At 45.8% G+C, this 23,525-nt stretch overlaps 1 protein-coding gene across 2 annotated transcripts in view; it reads left to right on the top strand.

Annotated features, from left to right (window-relative positions):
• NCAPD3 (non-SMC condensin II complex subunit D3) overlaps nt 1-23,030 on the top strand; it is a 60,019-nt gene extending 36,989 nt beyond the window's left edge. Inside the window, exons 21-35 of one of the 2 annotated variants that reach the window (XM_077894230.1) lie at nt 3,038-3,152; nt 3,245-3,352; nt 4,672-4,910; nt 5,829-5,908; nt 10,920-11,057; nt 11,367-11,500; nt 11,745-11,941; nt 14,108-14,218; nt 16,085-16,222; nt 16,936-17,105; nt 17,247-17,386; nt 18,231-18,308; nt 22,121-22,192; nt 22,274-22,334; nt 22,430-23,030. In XM_077894230.1, coding sequence (XP_077750356.1) covers nt 3,038-3,152; nt 3,245-3,352; nt 4,672-4,910; nt 5,829-5,908; nt 10,920-11,057; nt 11,367-11,500; nt 11,745-11,941; nt 14,108-14,218; nt 16,085-16,222; nt 16,936-17,105; nt 17,247-17,386; nt 18,231-18,308; nt 22,121-22,192; nt 22,274-22,334; nt 22,430-22,535 — 1,887 coding nt within the window. In that variant the 3' untranslated portion in view covers nt 22,536-23,030. Of the gene's footprint in view, nt 1-3,037; nt 3,153-3,244; nt 3,353-4,671; nt 4,911-5,828; nt 5,909-10,919; nt 11,058-11,366; nt 11,501-11,744; nt 11,942-14,107; nt 14,219-16,084; nt 16,223-16,935; nt 17,106-17,246; nt 17,387-18,230; nt 18,309-22,098; nt 22,193-22,273; nt 22,335-22,429 lie in introns of those variants that run through there. The other variant, XM_077894231.1, reaches the window with a different exon arrangement.
• Nucleotides 23,031-23,525: the final 495 nt, after the last annotated feature.

Genomic DNA, 23,525 nt, shown 5'->3' with positions numbered 1-23,525 from the left:
TACCAGTAGAGATCAAGACATTTCATTTCAAAGGGCTGTGATGTGTAGGATGGTGTAGGATGGCCTTGTCCCAGGGTTTCTAGAGGGTCTCATGCCTCTAATTTAAGTAGTTACTGCTCAAAGAAAAATGCTTATTATGACCAGTGAGTTTTTCTAAGATTTTTTTTTTCACCTTTAAAATATGGCACCAAAATCTTCCCTTCAGTCAAAATATATATGGAGATGTTTTGTCCTGTATAATGTTGTTTACTTCACTTTTCTTTAAATATAATTTCAATATTTCTCTAATCACTAAAACATAAATGTTCAGGATTTTTTTTTTTTAATTGAGAGAGAGAGAGGTAGAGACACAGGCAGAGGGAGAAGCAGGCTCCATGCAGGGAGCCCAACGCGGGACTTGATCCCGGGTCTCCAGGATCAGGCCCTGGGCCAAAGGCAGGCTGCCCAGTGTTCAGGATTTTTAAAATATACATATGGCTATTGCTTTCTCACTCTAAGCCTTTGTTTTATAGGGGGCCTGGGTGGCTCAGTCGGTTAAGTTGTCCGACTCTTGATTTTGGCTCAGGTCATGAGCTCTGCACTGGGCATGGACCTTGCCTAAAATCCTCTTTCTCCTCACGTTTTCCACCTCTCCCCACTTGCACACATGCTCATTCTCTCTCTAAAAAGCAAGTAAATCTTTAAAAAATAAAAAAATAAAATAAGCCTTTTACATTTTACTATTTAGCCTCACCCTTGCATTTTAGAGATAAAGAAAAACCAGTGTTATTAACTATCAAGTTAGTGTTCTTAATAAACACACAGTATGGCAGCTGTGAAGAAGACAGAACTTACAAGTTTTTGATAGGAGTCTAAAGAGTAAACCAACCGGTCAGGAATCCAACTTGGAGATAGTTTTAAAATTTAAAACCGTTTTCTGAGGATCTATACCCTAAAAACAGAACACTTCTGAAAGAAATTGAGGAAGACACAAAGAGATGGAAAATATTCCATGCTTATGGATTGGAAGAATTAATATTGTGAAAATGTCAATGCTACCCAGGGCCAGGGCCATTTACACATTTAATGCAATCCCTATCAAAATACCATGGACTTTCTTGAGAGACTTGGAACAAATCTTAAGATTGTGTGGAATCAGAAAAGACCCCAAATAGCCAGGGAAATATTAAAAAAGAAAACCATAGCTGGGGGCATCACAATGCCAGATTTCAGGTTGTTTACAAAGTTGCGGTCATCAAGACAGTGTGGTACTGGCACAAAAACAGACACATAGATCAATGGAACAGAATAGAGAATCCAGAAGTGGACACTCAACTCTGTGGTCAATTAATATTCAACAAAGCAGGAAAGACTATCCACTGGAAAAAAGATCATCTCTTCAATAACTGGTGCTGGGAAAATTGGACAGCCACGTGCAGAAGAATGAAACTAGACCATTCTCTTACACCAGATACAAAAATAAACTCAAAATGGGTGAAAGATCTAAATATGAGACGAATCCCTCAGAATCCTAGAGGAGAACACAGGCAACACCCTTTTTGAACTTGGCCACAGCAACTTCTTGCAAGATATATCCATAAAGGCAAGAGAAACAAAAGCAAAAATAAACTATTGGGACTTCATCAAGATAAAAAGCTTCTGCACAGCAAAAGAAACAGTCAACAAAACGAAAAGACAACCTACAGATGGGAGAAGATACTTGCAAATGACCTATCAGATAAAGGGCTAGTATCCAAGATCTATAAAGAACTTATTAAACTCAACAGCAGAGAAACAATCCAATTATGAAATGGGCAAAAGACATGAAGAGAAATCTCACAGAGGAAGACATAGACATGGCCAACAAGCACATGAGCAAATGCTTCGCATCACTTGCCATCAGGGAAATACAAATCAAAACCATCATGAGATCCCACCCCACACCAGTGCAAATGGGGAAAATTAACAAGGCAGGAAACAAATGTTGGAGAGGATGTGGAGAAAGGGGAACCCTCTTGCACTGTTGGGGGGAATGTGGACCAGTGCAGCCACTCTGGAAAACTGTGTGGAGGTTCCTCAAAGAGTTAAAAATAGAGCTGCCCTGCGACCCAGAAGTTGCAGTGCTGGGGATTTACCCCAAAGATACAGATGCAGTGAGACGCTGGGACCCCTGCACCCCGATGTTTATAGCAGCAATGTCCACAATAGCCAAACTGTGGAAGGAGCCTCGGTGTCCATCGACAGATGACTGGGTAAAGAAGCTGTGGTCTCTGTATACGTTGGAATATTACTCAGCCATTAGAAACAACAAATACCCCCCATTTGCTTTGACGTGGATGGACCTGGAGGGTATTATGCTGAGTGAAATAAGTCAATCAGAGAAGGACAAACATTATATGGTCTCATTCATTTGGGGAATATAAAAATTAATGAAAGGGGATAAAGGGGAAAGTAGAGAAAATGAGTGAAAATATCAGTGAGGGTGACAGAACATGAGAGGCACCTAACTCTGGGAAACGAACAAGGGGTAGTGGAAAGGGAGGTGGGTGGGGGTGACTGGGTGACAACAGGCACTGAGGGGGCACTTAGCAGGATGAGCACTGGGTGTTATGCTATATGTTGGCAAATTGAGTTCCCAATAAAAAGATAATTAAAAATCATAAAAATAAAACAGTTTTATGCCCTTTTAACTCTGGATTACTTAAGGAAGTAAAACAGTGTTTAAAGGCACAAAGGTGTTCTTCAGAAGGAATGCAAACAATAGCAAAGAATTAGATACTGTAAATGTTCACTAAGACTGGAGTAACATGATAACATCAGTAGTTTTTAATATACTTACATAGTCATTAAACATTTATTATAAATATTGATGGAAAAGGTTGTGTGAATTTTATCAAGTAGTGACTGAATTTCTACAGTGGCCATGTGTTTTTATGGAAAAACAAAAAACACACCCATTCTTTTAATTTGGAGCACAAAAAAAAAATTGACATGTCTTTAGCTAGAGTTATTATTATTTTTTTGCCTTATTTTTACTACAAAACCAATTCTTTTTCAGGTGAAGTACATTTTTACCTTAGGAGATATAGCCCAGCTTTGTCCAGCCAGAGTGGAGAAGCGAGCATTCCTTCTGATTCAGTCCATTCTAGCCTCTTCTGTTGATGCGGATCATCGTAAGGCACTTGAAATTATCCTCTGCACTTGCTGTCTTAAGATGGGGTTAGCCTGAGATACTGTAAATAAGCCGTCTTTTCCTTCCTTGTAGCAACATCATCACAAGGTAGCAGTGATACCCCAGCCTTTCAGCCGCTCTCCCAGGTCAGAGGCTGTGTCATACCTTCTGTGATTAGAGCACACACCGTCATTACCTTGGGTAAGCAAGAATAACCTGGGGAAAGTCTTGCTTATGCCATCTAGTTCCATGGGTAGTTTTTTGTCTTAGATAAGCCAACCTTAGTAATGTGTTACATATGCTGAGCTCATATTTACTCTAGCTCTTGTGAATTTTGGATGGAATTCTGATAGGAGCACCCAGTTCAGAGGCATACGAGTGCTGATAATGAGAGCCCTTGGTTGCAGCTGTCCAAGATGGTCAGACTCAGGACACTACCTGTAGGGAGCTTTTGATTTTTATGTTAATTTATTACAGTAATACCTGTTCCGGGTTTGTTTGTTTTAATACTCATCATGTGGCTCCATGAAGTCTGTTCATCAAGAACTATATCTCAGGCACTACACTGTTTTCTGGGAATGAAAAAATAAATTTGTGGTTCAGTTCATAAAAGGAAAAATTATTGTTAATTTGATACCTATCAGAACTGATAGATGAACTAATAAACCTATTTCCCCATGGACTCAAAGTGTTGTTAATCTCAAAAAGACTGACCTTTGGGCTATAATTTGAGTTCTGTTTTAGTATGATTATTTATTTTATGCTGGGTAAGAGTTTTGAATGTTTTTTGTAATAGTTATTTTTCAAAAATCTAAGAATTATAATAAGAGCAAAACCTTCTCTGTGCTGCAAAGAAATACAAATGGGGCACCTGGGTGGCTCAGTCATTTAAGCTGACTTTGGCTCAGATTGTGATCTCAGGGTCCTGGGATAGAACCTCATGTCGGGCTCCCCCGCCCAGTGATAAGTCAGTTTATCCCTCTACCCCTTCCCCTGCTGTTATCTCTCTCAAATAAATAAACAAAATCTTTTAAAAAAATACAAAACTCAGTAACAGCCTTCCTTCTCATAACTGTGAATAAGAAATAAAAGTGGTCACTGTTTTCTGTTTACATAGCTTAGATTTCAAATTCATTATTAAACTTTTTGGCTTCAATATAATCAAAATAAAATGTATTATCTGTTAGATTTTACTGGTCATTTTTCAGGTAAGTAGATAACTCAAATTCAAATGTTAACTTTAAAAGGAGGATAGTCTTACTCCAATAAAGGAACATCTCTTAGTATATGTTCATAAAACCCTGGAGGAGTGAGGGGACATTTTCTTTTAGGTATTTTGAACTTCCTTACATTTAGTAGTATGGATTTGTCTGCCTTTGATTTTTTTTTTTTTTTTTTGGTTTATGATTGCTGACACAGTGTTTTAACTTTGATCAAGTAAAATCCATAAGAAGGTATATATCTGGAGAAAATGTAGGCATAGGATTAGAGTCAAGACCTTGTAATCTCTTCTGTGACAGGTAAGCTGTGCTTACAGCATGAGGATCTTGCAAAGAAGAGCATCCCAGCCCTTGTGCGAGAGCTAGAAGTGTGTGATGACGTGGCTGTTCGCAACAATGTTGTCATCGTCATGTGTGATCTTTGTATCCGGTACACTGTCATGGTGGACAAGTACATTCCCAATATCTCCATGTGTCTGAAAGATTCAAGTCCATTCATCCGAAAGCAAACACTTATCTTGCTTACCAATCTCTTGCAGGTATGTCTGAGAATGGGACCTGTCATTTTTTTCCTTCTACTATTGCTTCTGGTTTCAGGGAATATTTGAGTAGCATAGGGCTGCTCTGTAGTAGAATCCAAAAGTAATCAGTGTGGTCTCTAGTTTAAAGTATCACTCTTCTGATGTTCTGTACAGCCTTTTAAACAGATTGTTACTTCCTAATATTTATTTGGAGTGTTTGTTCAGATATCCTGTCAACCAGTGTGAAGTTTGTTTGTTTGTTTGTTTGTTTGTTTGTTTTTTGAGTAAATTCCATGTAAAGAAGATGATACTCTTTGGATGAGTATTTCTAATTCCAATTCTGGCATTCTCCTTGATTTTGAACAAGTCAGTATTTCTTAGGCATAACTTCTTCCTTTTGTGAAATGAAGATCATATTTGCCCTGGCTGCCTCAGTGTTGCTCTGAGAGTCCAATGAGACATTTTATTCTTGCCATCAAGAACATATGTTTAGCCTCAAGTGAGGGGGAAATAATATTTGATCTTTAAAAAGGCATTTAACTAAATTTATTCTAGTATGTTCTGTATACTTACTTTTTTATATGGTTAGGTACCTGAAGAAGGCACCATTGGCACTCTCCCTTTTAAAACGACATGTTAAAAAATAAATAGTAAATAAATAAATAGCCACATGCTTTGAATCATTTTCCTACTAGAGTAGATATGCTGTTCTACCCATATCTCTCGACTGCTCTCTGTGATTAACAAATGTATGTGCTTTCAAGATGGTCGGGAAGTGAGTGCTAACAAACTGCACTAATGTGCCACAGATGCACTGAGTAGCTGACAGGTGTGATGTTAAACAAAAGAAAGTTAACAGTTGGTTCCATGACTGGATGCATTTACGGTTTGTATATTAAAATTCATCCTTAAATATGCTTGTTTCTCTTTACACAGGAAGAATTTGTGAAATGGAAAGGCTCTCTGTTCTTTAGATTTGTCAGCACTCTGATAGATTCGCACCCGGACATTGCCAGGTAATTCTTTCTGCACATGTCAAACAACTGAATGATTTACCTAATTTCTGGTGTATATTAGATATCTTTTCTTTAAAATTGCTTTCTAGGGATCCCTGGGTGGCGCAGCGGTTTAGCACCTGCCTTTGGCCCAGGGCGTGATCCTGGAGACCCGGGATCGAATCCCACGTCGGGCTCCCAGTGCGTGGAGCCTGCTTCTCCCTCTGCCTGTGTCTCTGCCTCTCTCTTTCTCTCTCTCTCTCTCTTTGTGTGTGTGTGACTATCTTAAATAAAAAGAAATTAAAAAAAAAACATAAAAAAATAAAATAAAATTGCTTTCGAGTTGAGCTGCCCAGGTGGCTCAGCAGTTTACCGCTGCCTTCAGCCCAGCGTGTGATCCTGGAGTCCTGGGATCGAGCTCCCACGTCGGGCTCCCTGCATGGAGCCTGCTTCTCCCTCTGCCTGTGTGCCTGTGTGCCTCTCTCTTTCTCTCTCTCTCTGTGTCTCTCATGAATAAATAAAATCTTTTAAAAAAATAAAATAAAATTGCTTTCGAGTTGTTTAGGATTTAGTGAGCTTTTGGCAGTTACTAAAGAATTAGCAGATTTTTAAGCTATATAACAAAGCTTTATTTTGCATGTAAGTTAAAAAAACTACTCATCTGGTTTGACCATTAAATAATTTCAGCATTGTGACTATATTTGCTACCATGGTTGACTCTCCCTAATGGAGTAATGAAGAGCTGTATATGAATTTGTCATAGTAAATTATGGAATTGTAGCCATTAACTGTTGACTTAACTATGTTGATTTCTTCGCCAATGAAATGTCAATTTTAATAGAATTCATGCTTTCTCTTAAGTTCAAAAATTGTGAGGAAGAAATTCTAGGAATTAAGATAGTCACACAGAGTGAAATGAGAATATACAAGTTACAAGGCTTCTTACTAATGGATGTTGCTTGAGAATTGGAAGGGAAGGGAATTGCTTTGCCACTTGGTGATTCCTATCATTCTATAATTTTTTGAGGATTAATTTTCAGGTGGTTGAGAAATGATCATAAAGCAATCTAGGTTAGCAAATGCTAACCTAGATTATGTTGCAGGTATAATTTTTTTTTAAGATTTTATTAATATATTAGAGCACAAGCTGGGAGAGGGGCAGAGGAGCAGAGAGAAGCAGACTCCCGACTGAGCAGGGAGCCCAATGTGGGACTTGATCCCAGAACCTTGGGATTATGACCCGAGCCAGAGGCAGACGCTTAACTGACTGAGCCACCCAGGTGCCACCCATGAATAATTCTTTTTAAAATAAGTCTGCAACTGGAAAATAGAATGTTGGATGCTATGGCAAAAGCTACCAAATTTGGGGAAGAGTCATTATGGAGTTCATTAACTATAAATAGCTTATAATAATGGATCCCTTTGGTTCAAAGTATGGTCATCAGTGATTTACTCTGAGTTCCATGGAAGAATTTCTGTTCGAATTTTTTTGGGTATAATTTTCCAAGGAGGAATATTTTACATAATAAAGTAGTAGAAGGTTAACATTCTAATTAATGCTATCTAGAGTCAAATAAAAAGCTAAGGCTATTCCTTTTCTTTGTTTATATAATTGAGAAAGGACCAAAATAGCGATGCAGTACCCTCTTACCTGGTGCTACCATCAGATTGGCTGTCATGTCTCTCTCAGTTGTACAATGTGGAGCCCAGAAGCAGGTGTAATTAGATGTATTGGGAGGCTCTCCCATGATGGGCTGGGGAGGTAAGATTGGTTATTTAACCTGCACTTCTGGGTTTTGTTCCCTTTTCTGAGCCCTTATGCATGTATATGAACAAGAGCATTGGTCAGCATGTAACATACACAGAACCTCTTGTAAAGGTGATCAGAGCATGAGTCAAAAAGGAATTAGAAGGATAGATACTTAAACTGTAGTAAGATTGTCAGTGCTGCTTGTATTTTGATACTTCCCTTATAAATCTTTCTATTTTTATCTCCTTATTCTGGGTTTGTTTAAACCACATGGTTCACATGTGGGCCTTGATTTTCAGCTTGGATAAGCTATTGATTATCGTTGTTAACTGGGACTTAAATTAGTCTGTTCCCATATTTTTAGGTCAGGCCTATCTGCTTGCATCAAACACATTAATTTTTCCATACGTATCTGCTAATACAGGTCTTCCAAAGAGACTATAGTGTGTTTATTTCTGGCCCACGTGGCTTTCCTGAAGATTCTGGCTTGAGCAAATTGGCATGACATTTGTAATTGGTCATACAGACCACAGTTTGGGTGCTGCACGATTGTATGATGTATTTTCCTCTCTGCCCACTAGGTGGTGATCTTGTAGTATAGCAGTCACGGGCGATAGGTAACAAGTCAGTAGTCCGTTCAGGTTTACCTGGGGAAATGCCACAGAAGTGTCACAACACAGGGCCAGGGAGGCTCAAGTCAGGGGAAAGGAGACATGGGAGGTGAGATCAGGAGAGAATACAGAACAGTATAGAGCAATATAGAGATGTGATAGAGATGAGGAAGAGGGGGGACCAAAGGGGTCTGTCTGGATTTGGGGAGGTAGACGAGGATCACATGGATGTGTCATGTAGGAAATAAGTTGTCTCAAGTTTCAAACAGAATTCTGGCATAAATGGGTCTGAGACCATGGTGTAGGCCAGATCAGGACTAGGAGTCCACGAGCAGTGGCCTTGATTGATCAGATGCTTCAGAATAGCATTGCATGGGAAAACATCTGAAGAAGGTCAGATTTTTATGTTCCTACTAATACTGAAAGTGGAGGTTAATCTGAAAGCTGGATTCGGATTCTTAGTAGGAAAGTAATAACTGTTTTGTATAGGATTCTTATGACCTAGATTTAGCTGGTTCTTCTTTTTGTTTCCCATATAATGCCGTTAGTGTTATATAAAATGTTGAAACAGTATCCCTAAATTGGTGGTGTGATTACATACTGTTCCTTTGACATACTGTTCTGGGGGGATGCAGAGAGGTGGAAAAGGAAGCTGAGTTCTTAGGAAGGTGTCTTTGGAGGTGTTGAAGTTTTTCTGTTCCAGGTACATGAGAAGTGCTGCTGTCTGCTGCTTTGAAGGAATGCCTCAGGAAGCACTCCTGGGAATGTTGGTTTCTTTTAACTTTTGAGCTGACCAAAAAAAAAAAAAAAAAATTGCCTGTCTTCCCCAGTTTATCGAGCTAGTATGATCGGTGAATTTAATCCAGTCAAGGCTGAAATGTGCCTTTAGTCCCAGTAAATGTAGCATCCAGATGAGTGCTTACCCCGATTGACTTGGTTCTTGGCTTCTTGGGATGCAGAGCTCTTTGACTCTGCCTCCAGCCCCGAGTATGTGAATCCTGTGCATAATTTATATTCCTGTTGGATTTATCCACGCAGTTGGTTAAGCCAGTTATTCACCAGGTAGTATCTTGCCCATCAGTTACCTCTACTGGTATCTGTTCTTGACCCAAACTCTTGAGTAGATGAGCAGTGGACATCCAGAGTCGGAGCTCCCAAGCGCAAGCTTAGGGCAGCCCCTCTTCTTGTGGAAGAGTCCTGCATTGTCTGATCTCAGTCTCACATGGATGACTTCAGATGTGAAGAGGAAGTGCAGGTGGTTATAAGAACTGCTGTGCCCTGGTTGGTTGCTGTAGTAAAGGAAGGTAAAGTCTCTTGTTCCAGGGGAGTGGTTTTCTCTACTCTTGGGCATAGATGGCTTACCAGAGTAACCCTTCTAAACCTCACCTGCTGCAGTGACCTTGTTTGTCCTTCTGCGGGTCTACAAAACAGCAGTTTGTGTAGAACATACTGACAGGCTCCGAGATCAGCAGGTGCTTCTAGCTGGCCTTATGTGAACTTCTACTCAGGGGACTCCCTTTGCTGGTTTTGTGCTCAGAATTATGTCTGGCTCCACCCTTATCTCCTGGGGGAGTGGTCAGAGTGCTACTGTTTGCCGTGAAGCTTTTACTTGGGCTTAACTTCTTTCAAGTTTCTGGAACTACCTTCTCTGAGTTTTAGTCGCTGTGTATGCTTTGAATATTTTAATATTAGCCTCAGGAGGAAAGGTGAATTAGTAGGGAAAGGTGACTCTCCCTCGAGTCTTGTGCATCCCAAAGCGGAGAATCGTTTTGGGTCATCCTTATCACTGCTTCTTCCACCCGGAAAGTCGTCTTGTGCCCCTATGTAGGTAAAAATTGTATTTAGCTCTGAAATGACATATTAAAACATAGATCTAGAGAGTATGAATGGATTGGAGCCAGCTCTGCACCACCCCATGCTGACCCCAAGCAGATACCCATGCCTCGGCCTTCTCTCCCCTGACTTTTGTCCATGTACATTTGGCTTTGGAAACCCCGAGTGTTTTGCTCCTCAGATCAGTGCAGGGCTGGTGACATCTGTGTCTCACTGGGTAGCCTGGTATGTGCATGCTGGATGCCTCTTCCAGATTTGGGGGCACAGGAGAAAGGAGAGTACTGGAGGCTTGCTGGGGAGTCCAAAGCTCAGTGAGAGTGCTTCGCTGTCTGTGCTGACCCAAACTGTGAGGCTCTCGTAGTTAATCCCAATTCTGGAAAAAGTCCCAATGACTAAAACTGCTTTTTGTTCATTATTGTGGGTAGCAAACCTCAAGTTGAGGGAGAAAGCCAGGTGCTCATTTTCAGGTGGTGGTTTGTTGCATCAGCCATGAGAACCGCAGAATTCTACTTGAAAAGCAGTTTGGGGTGGGTTGGTGGTTTTCCCATATTTAAAGTGTACCTGAGTAGTGCACCTGGTTAGAATTTTGAAAGGAACACTAGTAGAAAAGGCCTTTATGCTGACCTTGGATTCAAAAAGGAGGCTGTTGAGCAAGGACAGATGGAAGAAGCGAAGTTTTCTCTTCTGATCTGAATGAAGCTGTGTATTGGGATAGATTTCCTCTCCCTGTCACTTGTTTGCAGTTTCCCGCCACACCACCATGTTCTTGGTGTAATTTTTAGAGGCTGTGTGCAAAGAGCAAACAGGTCTCTTTTTTCTCTCTCCCCCTTCCCTGCAGTTTTGGGGAGTTTTGCCTGGCTCACCTGTTGCTGAAGAGGAACCCTGTCATGTTCTTCCAGCACTTCATTGAGTGTATCTTCCACTTCAATAACTACGAGAAGCATGAGAAGTATAACAAGTTCCCCCAGTCGGAGAGGTCAGTGGAGCTCTCGGGAAGGGCAGGGCGAGTGGTGGGAGATGGGCAGCTGCTTTGTACGAGTCTCGAGGCACAGACCCCGGCCCTGGCGCTCCTTGTGGCAGGCCTGCCTTCTCTGGACAGGGTGATGCGAGACCATTCATTCGTCCAGTGGCGTCCCAAGGAAGTGCCTCTGAGAAGCATAGTCATCTCAATCATGTACCTCCACCGTGGGTAGACAGTTTTTAGGATGCTGGAAACTGCTGCTGAAATGAACATCCTTGCACCCTTGCCCACATCATGTGGTAAAATTGTCCTGTTTTGTCCTAGAGAGAAGCAGCTGTTTTCACTGAAGGGAAAGACAAACAAGCAGAAACGAATGAAAATCTACAAATTTCTTCTGGAGCACTTCACAGATGAACAGCGATTCAATATCACTTCCAAAATCTGTCTTAGCATTTTGGGTAGGCCTGGTGTGTTTGGGATAAAATGTATATTTAAAAATGAAATGCCCTGTGGCTGGCTAATGGCTCAGTAGATCTCTAGCAAATGAGCCCCTGATACTGTGGGAAGACTCTGGTTTTTTCCCTTCTTTGACATCAGCTGTGCCCACTTGAAGCCAAGATGAGCCCTCCTCTCTCTGTGGGCTACCCTTTCCCACCCTGGGGCTGACTTTCTCAGAAGCTGACCTTTTGTGCTCTTTCTCAGCATCCTTTGCCGACGGCATCCTGCCCCTAGACATGGAAGCCAGTGAATTGCTCTCAGATACATTTGAGGTCCTCAGCTCTAAGGAAATCAAGCTTTTGGCCATGAGATCTAAAGCAGATAAGGACCTTCTGGAAGAAGATGACATGGCCTTGGCCAGTGCAGTCATGCAGGAAGCTCAGAAGAGGCTCATCTCACAAGTGAGTGTCCTTCTGTAAACGGGCCTGGTTACACCCCCGTGCTCCTCTGCCCCTCCCCTGAGTACTGGTGGTCTGCCTCAGATCCACATTTAATTCTTACCCGTGGCCTTAACACTCAGCCCAATGATGACGATTCTCCCTCTGTGTGTAGCTCCACCTTCTCCTGTGGCCTGAACCCATCCCACTTGTCTGCTTGGATGTGCCACAGGCCTCTCAGACTCCCTCTGCCAAAACTGAGTTACTCCTCCCTTCTTCTTCCTCTCCGTCTCTTCTCCTGAAGTCTCTATCATGGAGAAGGAAACCATTATCTACCAAGTTGTCCCCAAGAGGACCCAGTACTACCCCAGTCTGAAGTCTGGCATGACAGGCCCCTGCTTCGTTTGGCCAGAGTGGGAAAATTGGGATCAGACTCAGAGTGGTGCCTGACTGCCGTAGTCCTCACCAGGCCCAGGTCTTACACCAGCCTGGATCACTAGGCTGTATTTCCCACCTGAGTCCTGAAAGCTTCAGACCCTAAAGAAATAGACTTGGGTCACCGTCCAGGATGTCACCAGATCCTGTCCATTTTATCTTGCGAATGCACCATTCTGTGCTCTCCCATTCTGAGTAGCTCTGCACTTGTTTAGCTGGTGTCATTTCTGGCGGTTTCCTCACTCTGCACCCTTTGTGTCTCTAGTTTCTTTCTTTTCCAGGCTGTGCACCACCTTGCTGCCACAGCAGTCTCTTACGGACAGATTTGATCATTTTATTCTCCCACTTAAAAGAGACTAGAGGCAGATAGGCTGCAGAGGGCAGCAGGGAACTTCCAGGGAGACTGGGGTGATTAAGCAGACTGTGGTTTGGGTTACTCTATACCGTTGTCAGACTCGTTAAACTAGTCACTTAACATGGGTACATTTTATGGCATATAAGTTATGCCTCACTAATGCTACCTTTAGTCTGTAGTTTGGTAGCTTCCTATCATCTTCCAAATAAAATCCTTCTCCCAGGCACATGGAGCCCTGGGATGTCTGTCCTGCCCCTGCACCCCTCATCTCCATGCTCCCCTCCTTGACCTCTCCATTCCAGGTCACTGTGGGTTCCTTGAGTGCACTCCTACTGTTGTGTCTTTGCACACTGTCTGCCTGCCTGCAGGGCCTCTCCTACCCTGTCCTTTCCTGCTGCCAAATTCCTACATCTTTTCAAAAGATGGGCCTACCTCCCTAGGCATCCCTTTTCTGTAAGTTCCTCACCTTTGTGCCACTTATCACACCATGCCACACATTGTAGCACACAATCTGGTCTAGAAGTCGCTTGAAGGCAAGAATTTCTGGCTTCATTTTTACATACCCAGAGGCTAGCTTTGTGTCTGGTTCAGAGAAGGCGTTTGATAGTATTGATTGAGTTGAATGCATTTAAGCCACTTTTTAAAACTATCTTTAAACTTACCATCTGTTCAAACTCATATTTATTAAAGTGTTTATTTCTCTACTGATCTTTTATTTTAGGAACTCTGATAAGACTTTTTAGAAATGGTGATTTACAAGCAAGGGACGCATACTAGTGACTTTAAACGAGAAGAAAAAATACTTTTCAGATTAAGAAGGATAAATCTTACTACATATATGGGCTAGTATAATGATTCTTTTTAATTCTAAGAGATTTATTAGAAAATATCTCTGGGCAATGATTATTTGTGATTAAGAATATGAAGGCTTGGTCAAATCAGGTACTATGTAACTACATAACACTTTTCTAAATGTGTGTGGAGTTATACACACAAAAAGAAATACAACACCAACTCTCCGTGCTTAGCCATTCTCAACCATTTGTTACTTCCAGCAGGAATACAAAATGTCCCTTTTGGGTAGCCAGAAGTAGACTCATTTTCATTCCAAAGGGAGGATGCTGAGTGGAGGAATTGAGCGGATCCAAGATGGGTTTGTGTGGAGGTTTGGAGATTGTTAAATTATTCAGCATATTTCTAATTCCTGTTTCATGTTTAAAAAGTAAGAATAGCATCCATCCCCGTCCTACTTCACGCAACCTTCTGAGTGTTATCAAGCTCCCAGGACCAAGGTGTCGGCTCCTAGGTAGTTCCGCCGTGCAGGAGGAGCCAGGTCAGGGAGAAGCCTCGGTCTCAGAACCTTGTCCATCTAAAGCACGCCTTTGTTTGTATTATTACAGGTTCAGAAGAAGAATTTCATAGAAAATATTATTCCAATTATCATCTCCCTGAAGACTGTGGTAGAGAAAAATAAGATCCCAGCTTTGCGGGAACTCATGACCTATCTCAGGGTAAAGATGACCTTGTGCTTTGTGGTCAGTGTCTCTCGCCTCCAGCTCATTACTCAGGATCTGTCACAGTTCCAACGATGGAGCAGTTGGCTGGTGATCACAGGAACTCAAAATGCTATAAAACCAGCTTTACATTTTTTTAAGTTAGACCAGCCAGACAGGTCTTTGTCGGGGAGAAGAGAGCGTTTAACCGTAGGTTCCTCAGACGTTGGTTCTTGGCTTTCCATGCCGTTGAGTTTATGCAGGGCTAACTCACTGTGCTGAGCATGTGTGTCCTTGATGCCAGTTTTGAGATTCAGTTTCGAAGCCTTTCTCAACTGGGGTAAAGTACAAAAGAATCATCTTAGTTCATTCTGGTGAGGGATAAAGTGAAATCGGGCATTATGTTCAATTTGGGGATGTTAACCTTTAACACTGCCTCCACATCAGAAAATAGCAGTGCGTCTTGGGGCGCACCGATGGGGCCTGGGCCGCCATCACTGGTGGGATCCGGGGCCATGAACAGTCCTGGCCGAAGCACCCAGGATATGTAGACTTGTCTTGCAGACATAAATGAGACTCCTGACCTTTCTGGCAAAATTTTTCAATCAGCAATAAAGGGAATGTTTTTTCCTTTCTGTTCACACTATGCTATTTTCTTTCTCAAGAAATGCTAAACACATTTTTTCAGTAAGGGCTACAACCAAATTACATTGGATATAAATTCTTCAAATAGCTCTTTTAACTAAAGGAAGTTAAGGTAGGAAAGATAGGCTCATTGTGTGGAAAAAAAATGAGAACTTCCAGTTATTCTTATGTTTTTATTGCCCAGAGTGTTTTAGAGCTCTGAGAGGAAAAAAATAATTTAGATCCTCAATAAACTAAAGGCTTACGAACGGTAAGTCCATCCCGTTTCTGAGCATCCGTCTGGAGGATGGCCAGCAGCTGCCGTGTTGGAGCAGCACAGCCCTCATTCCCTGGCAGCCCTCCGTGACAGCGGCTGCGCCCGTCCTCCCCAGGCCTGTGCAGCCCTCTCTTCGCAGTGGCTGGAGGGTTCATGGATTTCCTTCCCTTTGTTGGGACTCCCTTGTGGGTGGGTCTACGATAAATCTTCTCCCTCTAATGCTGTTAGGTAAGGTGCTGTCTGCCTCTTAGCAGAGAGGCCTGGTCCCTGGTGGTCCCCTGTAAGGCCTGGGGATGATCTTACCCTCGAGTCATTAAAGCTCTTCTGTCGCAGCTTCAGAGGAAGACACAATAATGGGATTAGAGCCATAAGCGCGATCCTCTGACAAAGCTAGTATAGACGGAGGAGAAACTTTTAGACCGTACGGCTTCTCGTAGCTCACTTCCAGAGGCCCTGTCAGAGCCAGGACAGTGCCATGTACACCTGCCAGTCTAGCCTCTGACTTGAAGTCCTGAGGGGCCTACCTCAGGGACCTACAAGGTCCTTTACCCTGGTGGTAACCCGGAACCGAGTCCCACCACCTGGGTGCCTCCCTGGCCCCATCCTCACCTTCAGGAACTGAAAGGGCCCGTCTGCGCCCTGCTATAAGCTCTGCTTGAGGCTCAGATGGTGTGATTCCATGTCCCTTCTTCCTCATCAGGAACCTGGGAAACTGCCTGTTGAGTGGCAGGTAGACAGGAGCCTCCCAAGAGATCAGAGCTGCTAGTTCTCACGTCATGCTCACCGGCTGGTGTGGTCCCTACAAGTGCGGTTGGCGTTTCCAGGGAAATAGCATCGTGTTACTTATATTGGCTGATGTACTAGGAATAGTGTTGCTCTCGCAAAACAGGTCTTATTATTCCTGTAGTATTCATCAGGTTATGTTACAGAGCTTATGTATTTATTCAAGAAAACACTAAACGACCTGTCTGGGCCTGTTTTAGGAGGTGATGCAGGATTACCGCGATGAAATCAAGGATTTCTTTGCGTTAGACAAGCAGCTAGCGTCGGAACTCGAGTACGACATCAAGAAGTACAACGAGCAGCTAGCCCAGGAGCAGGAGCTGGCGAGACAAGCAGATGTGAGTGGGGCGGCCTACAGGGCCCGGGGCACGCCATGCAGGTAGCGCGTGATCCTCCTCCGCAGCCTGCCCTCTGCTGCCCGCTTTCCCAGTGGTTCTGGAAACCCACATACGGGCCAGGGTTGGTCAGAGCGAGACCTTTTGGGTTCTGTTTGGGGACCGCAGCGTGTTCCTTTGCCACGTGTGCCACTTGGATCGCTCGACCAGGGAGGCTTCCCTCCTCCCCTCCTGGCCAGGCCACGAGAACCTGTCTACAAAGTCGTCGTCATGATAGGTGGGGGGTGTGAATGCCCATAGAGCACGCTGGTCGTTGGGCTATTAACAATCTGAGATTGCAGTGATCATGGCTAACCAGACCGCAAGGCGTCTGTTTGTGGCCCTGCTCCCCATGTGCCTGTTTGGGATAGAATGTCACTGGGGGTGTATTTCTAGGTGAGCTGCTCCCCACTTCCAGACACAGTGTGCTCACTTCTGAGAAATCCATGCACGTCTGCCGCATTAAAAAATGACGAAGGCAAACTGACTTAATCCTTTTTCTCTTTAATGCCACAACATCTGCGATAACTTTCTGAAGAGAAAGTTCTATTTGCCCAGGGATGACGTGCTTTTAAAATAAATTACTTATGGACTTGCTCAGGGCATGTAAAGGTTCTATTAACGGAAAAAAAAAAAGTGTCAGTAGGTAATTGGTCTTTATTTCTCTCCCCTGACAGGTTGCTCCGAGTTTAGAAGTAAGGCCAGCTCTTGCTGGCCAGGAAGGCTCCCCTGTACCTGCTGTTGCGAGCCAGCCCTCCACTGAACCCAAGGCAATTGCCGGCCAAGCACCGCCTCTGTCTCCTGCCCCAGAGACGGGGCTGTTGAAGAGGTTCATCCCCAAAGGCAGGTACGGAGCTGCCCCTCACCAGTCTCCCGCTGGGTGCTCTCACGGACGCCTCCTCCAGGCGCATCCGAGAGGCAGAGAGGGCGGTCACCCCAGCGTTTCTGCCCCCCTCCCCCTGCATGTCTGGCATGTGTTCCTCCGCAGGCCCATGTCCCTGAGCACCATCGCCATCCTGAACTCTGTCAAGAAAGCTGTAGAGTCCAAAAGCAGGCATCACAGTCGGAGCACAGGAGTGTTGTCATTGTCATTAAGCCCTGAGAGACTGGACAAAGTGTGCCATCGTGGTAAGTCCCAAGTCCCACCCAGTGGCCCCAGGGAGCTGATGGAAGTGCTGGGTTTGGTACCTCAGACACAGGGAGGAGACAGATTAAAGCACAGAACAAGCCTCCCTCTCACCCCTTTTCAAATGATTTGTTTTCTTATCTTTAAAACAAACAACTTTGGGGATTTGGGATTCTGGGTGGCAAAACAGTGTGTACTTACAATAAGAGATTCAGAAAAGAGCGTGTGTTTGGCCTTACTTACACGATGGTGATTTTACTGTGCATCTCTGGTTTGTGGTCGACTTCCCTACACATACTGACAAGAATAGTAAACATAGTCCCATGAACTTTTCTTTCCTAACTTTTCTCTGTGGCTTCATAGCGTCCTATCTTGTGAAAGCGCCGGGACCTGTGTATTATTACCCTATCCTCAGAAACATAGGTGTTTTTCAGTCTTTTGAAGTAATGTCACAATGAAGTAATCTTTGGGATTGAATCCCAGCACACAGAGGCCATGAAAATTTTTAAAGCCTTTGATAATGTCAGGCTGCCCTTTGTAATTCACTGTACATTATATGCTGGTGGGAGCCCGCGGTACACCGGTGTCCGTTTTCCCACTTAGAAACATTAGTCTTATAATTTCCCATCTTCTTTGCTGAGCTTTATAGATCAAAACTGGTTCTGGTTTTAATTTCCTTTTCTCTGAATTCTAGTCAAAATGGACATCGTTTCTCGTGTTTATATTTTGGTATCTTTCTGAGTGATCTCATAAGGACGCTTTATTTGGAATATTAACTTCATCACATGTCTTGCTAATTGTGTTGAGGGTTTTCTTGGACAGCTAAACTTCCCTGTTTTATCCTAGCAACTTCCTACAGCCTGGAGCAGGAGTCCAGTGGAGCTGTTGAGCACGTGACTAAACGAGCGATCAGCACTCCTGAGAGTAAGTACTCCTGGGAGACGCCAGCTCCTGCCGAGTCTCTCCCGCAGTCGTGTGTGGAGGTCCTACTGTAGAAAGAGGGTCCTCTACTAGGGGAAGGCGCTCCTGGTGGCCCACAGCATGGTGGTGCCTTGCCACACGGTGTCTCGTGCAGCCTGAGCACTAGCTGAATGTCAGAAGCTCTCCTGAGTGCTTTTACCTGCAGGAACTTGGGTAAACACACAGCCACCCTTGAGGCTTCCTGTGTGACAGTGACACTGAGCACAGCTTCCCTGGGCAGCGTCTTCCTTGCCATTCGAGAGCCAACGCGTGTGCACTCCTGCCTGCCTCGGGCAGCCCTGCTTCGCAGCTGTCACCTGTCGACACTGGCAGGCACCACATGTGTCATGGAGGCCAGCTCCAGAGCTTCTCACACCCACTGGGTGGTTTTTCTAATCTTCTGTTACTTCCTATTATTTCAAAGTCAGGATGAGTTCAAGGTGTAGAGGATTTTTCCCCATTACCTTGTTTTATAGCTTCTTACTGTGCACAGTCTGGAGTACAGCCCTGCCCGGCCTGTCTCCCTGTGCCTCCCCCTTCTCTGCACGCCAGCCCCTGGTGGGGTTCTCGGGGCCATACCCCCTCCTGGCTGACGGGGGGCATTCACACGCCACGTCCTCACCTAGAACTTCCCCTTCCCTGGTGGCCACCGCTTCGCCCTCTCTGAAGCCCTCCCTGACCCTTGAGGTGAGACGAGGTGCCTCCCTCCTGGCACTCCGACCTCCTCAGCTGTACTCGCCACACCTCCAGATACAGCGGACTGGCCTACGCGTGTGCAGATCGTTTACAGTGCAGCACTGCGAATCTCTTCCTTGTGATCATGTCAATAACGTTTCTGTTCTCTGGCTCACTTTATGGTTGGAACAGCATGTGGTACATGTAACCTACAGAGCGGGCGGTGGCCAGCTTCCTCCTGGCCAGCTGCCGTTGGTAGCTGCTGGCTATTGGTAGTTAACTTTGAGAGGAGTTAGAAGTTACATGCAGATTTTTGACTGGTGGGGGCTGGCCCCTCCACCCCCCACGGTGTTCAGGGCCAGCTGTACTTCATCTTGCTTGCAGTTAGTGTATAAGCTGTTCTGCTCTTCACCGTAGCCCCCAGGCCTGCCACAGTGCCTGGCACGCGGGAGGAGCGAAACCGATGTTGGCCAGTTAAGTGTCGGGACGAGTGGTGGGCTGGGGCCTGAGGTCCGGTCCCCTGACGGCACAGCCTTAGTGCCCATAGTGCTGCCCTTGCACGGCTGCAGGCTGAGAGCACATGAAATATTCTTTTTGGCAAAGATGCAACCCAGAAGCAAGCTATTGGTCTAGTTGTATGTTCAGTCAGAACAAATTTATTGAGCACCTAGTGTGTTCTGGTTACTTGCTGGGTAGTTCTGTGACCTGCGATGCTGTGATCTGTTAGTATTTACCGAGCTATAGGGAATTTCCTTAAGTCCTTCTTTTAAGGGAGATTAACGGATGAACAGGACTCCTACCCCACCTCTGTAGGTGACGCTGAATCATGACTGCTTTTGTCATGAAAAGCAGTAATTTGGAGTTCCTGTGTACTGAACAGGTGTAATGTTATATATGTGAAAAACTCAGCCTCTTGGAAACAAATTTTCTGTATGTTCTTTGTTCCTGGTTCAGAGGAACCAAGTGCTTCTATTTTGGCGTTAGGAGCCATATGCTGCAGAAATGGGGAGAACGCATCTCATTTTAGCTTTGCTCATCCCCAGGAGACCCTGATTCCAGTCTTTGGTTGGTTTCCTAGCAGCCCGGGTTCCTCAGCACTGAAGCCTGCTGTGCTGCGTAACACTGCTTGGATTTGTGTGCGGTAGCTCTTTGTACTGAAGACAGGACCCTCGGGTGTCCCCGGGTCGACAGAGTGCTTTTTCTTTCTCTAGGCTCTTGAATGTAAAGTCTGTGGCCATCTTTCCTTAGTGTGAACCAGGAAGGAACGCCTGAAGAAGGGCCTCCCGGTAGCTCGGCTTCCTGGGAGAACGATCAGATCGTGTAGAAACACTCAGTTCTGCTGTGTCTGGTTTGTGCACACACGTGTGGACGGCTGTTGGGGGGTGACTATCAGGAAGTGGTCTGAGCTCCACAGAGGCGGGAGGAAGACTGCCAGCCAGGCCCACGGCTCTGGCACACCAGTGGTAGTCAGCTATGAATAGAGGTTTGGCTGATGGAAGTGAGTGATGCCCAGGGCTGCGTCGTCCCTGAGAACCCGTGCAGCGTTCAGCTGCTCCCTCTTAGTGCTGTCACTCGGGCACCAGAAACACTCCTGCCCTCGGTTCTAAGCGTTCACAGAGCACGCGGGACCTGAGAGTCGCTGCATAGCTGCCTCTGCAAGGCTGGAGACCAATTACCTGGATGTGCCCAGGCTTCCAAACTGGAAAGAAAATATGCACGTTTGGAAGGGGAGCTAGGACTGCAGCCCAGGGAGGCCCCCAGGAGCGGAGTGAGCACACTGCGGTTCGAGGGGCAGCGCGGGGCAGGTACGGGTCTCCCTCAGCACAGCGCAGGTAGTTCACAGGCACTCAGCCGGCACTGCACTGGTGGGCATCAGAACAGACTAGAGAGAGTGCGTAGGTACTGCTACAAAGGTGCTGCTACGAAGGCCACGGGGTGGGGCGGAAGTGTACATCCCGGGCCCTCTGACGGGGCAGCAGGCAGCCAGCTGCTGAGCCCGCACTCTGCGCTGACATGGTGGTAGCTCCTGCAGAAAGGATGGGACACAGGGAGTCAGTCCTGGGAGACGTGTCACTGCCCAGGTCTCAGGACAGGCATGGCCGTCGGTGAGGGAGGCGCCTGCACGGGCAGGAGCCAGGAGGAGCAGCGACAGTCAGACCTGTGGCGGTGGCCTGCAGCGTGTGCTCAAGCAGGCGGCTGGGGCCTCCTGGGGGCAGGGGGCACCAGGGACCCTGAGCCGCCAGGACCCTACGCCTCCCGCATCTGTAAGCTCCGGTGACGGAGGGAGCACAGCTGCTAAGTCCTCACAGCTGTAACCTTTACGCAGCCCCTCTGTGCTGAGCGCTGCGTTAAGAACCAAACAGAATGTCAGTCCCTACAAGTCCCCTGAGGCGGGCACACGTGAACCCATCTTGGAGATGAGGTTTCTGGAGTCATTCCCGCCGCTCGGAAGCCCCCGAGCCAGAGTTCAAGTCTGATTCCCGTCTCTGCCTCCACTCTGCTCCGGGCCTCCTGGGGGCGAACCGGAAGAAGGGGAGGCCCTGGGGTGAGGGTGGGGCGGCCACGGAGCTAAGGCAGGGCGAGAGGGGGAGGGGCAACGGGAGGAGGAGCCAGGACGAAGGTGAACATCCACAGTTCCAACGAGGTGTGAAGCGGCCCCTCGTGTGCCTCACGGTCTGGGCTGGGCATCCCAGCGACAGGACAGACATTCAGAAGGAACTTGCGGAGGAGCGCAAGTGAGGACTCGGGACAGGTGGGAGCTGGGCGGAGTAGGGGGTCACTAGCCCGCTGGAGGTACCGAGAGCCAGGAGAGACGCAGAGCCACGGGGCCAGAGCCAGCGAGGGTCCTGGGAGAAGGGAGCCAGGCAGCCACGCGGGGGATTGAGGTCCAGGAGGGCAGGGTCCAACCTCGAGCCCCGTACAAAGGTCAAGTTGAGGTCTGAGAGGACCTCTGGTCAGGATCTGCCGATGCGTGGGGATCGGGGCAAGTGACTGAGTAAACTGGACCCTCCGTGACTGGCCTTGCCCAGGGGACTGCTTACAGGCCTGTCCCCTGCTGGCTTTTCCTTTTCTTTGACAGTGTTTTCCCCGTATTTGCCCAGGATCCATCAATGACGTGACATTCGGAGCAGGAGTCAGCTACATAGGCACGCCGCAGACGCCCTCAGTCAAAGGCAAGTTCCCTTCCTGTCAGATGCTAATTAGCCACCTTTTGAGTTCTGGGAAATCTGAATTTGTGTCTGACTCCCTTTCAGAGAAAATTGAGGCCCAGTGTCAAGGAAATGACATTTTATGTTTATCGCTTCCTGATAAACCGTAAGTTTACCAAGAGTTCCTTTTGAGGTAAATGTTTTTGTCAGGGTTTTATCTTTAGTTCCAGAAGGATTGTGTCCTTCCTTTCCTTTCCCCAGGCCTCCCCAGCCTCAGCAGTGGAACGTGAAGTCCCCCAGAAATAAAGATAACCCAGCCCCCAGCAGGAGGTCACTCCGCAAGATCCCCCTGAAAACCGCCAACTGAGACTGCGTTCCGGGGCATCTGGGCATCCGGGAGGCAAGAGTTCCGAGGACGCGTGGTCTCCCTCACCCCCAGGGAGAGGGAGGCGTTGACTGCGAGGTAACAGGTTCTTCTTACGACCCCAGAACTCTAAGCGTGCACCTGTGTGGCTGGCCAAGCTTCTACATTTCTGTTCATGCAACGTGTGGGAAAAAGAAAGAAAATGTAAAATAATAGAGAAATGCCTTAGTTATTTAATATCCTAACTTTACTGCATTTGAAGGTAGTCGGGTTCATCCTGACAAACCATAGTCAGGTCTTTAAGGAACGTAGCAGATCGGCTTGCTTTCGTATACATCAGGCCTCTGCTCTTTGGTCGGAATTCCCCCCAGTATTTAGCTTCCTGTACCTGATGATGGGGTTTTGATTGTAATTATTTTTTATTCTTATTTATAAATCGGAAGTTTTTAAAGTGTACAGCTTTCTAAAATGGAATAATAAAGGTTAAGCATAAATACACCCTTCTGGTACTCAAAAGACTATTTCTATTTTTAGAACAGGGCTTTTACTGGTAGTCATTTTAATTTACATTAAGTGTTTAAGAATGATAAAACACTCCCAGCCTCACGAACTGTTAGAAAGATATGTCTGTTGCTTTAAAAAAAAAAAAAATTTTGTTTTTAAACCCAACTTTCCTTTTAGGGGGAAAAACAAAATGACTGTTGTTAAGATTCAGCTCATCTGTCCCTCCACCTCTGGCCCCGGACAGGAGCCGTCTGCCCCCAGCAGCAGCACACGTCCTCCTCAGGGAAATGCGGGCCTGCTCCTGCCAGCCCACCTTCAGGGGCCATGCGCTGGTGCTGGACAGCCTGCTCCCACCACGGGGGATGGCTTTGGCGACCTGAACACACGTGCATGCGTGTTCTGTCCAAGGGTGGCCAGGAAAAGTCCAGTCAGTTCCCCGTTGAGTCCCAGTACTACAGAGCGAAGTACAGGGTCACTGCGTGGATGTCT

This window comes from Canis aureus, chromosome 3 (assembly GCF_053574225.1).
Source record: "Canis aureus isolate CA01 chromosome 3, VMU_Caureus_v.1.0, whole genome shotgun sequence".
NCBI lineage: Eukaryota > Metazoa > Chordata > Mammalia > Carnivora > Canidae > Canis > Canis aureus.
Note: the sequence above shows the minus strand (reverse complement) of the source record. Positions and strands in the feature narration are given on the sequence as shown.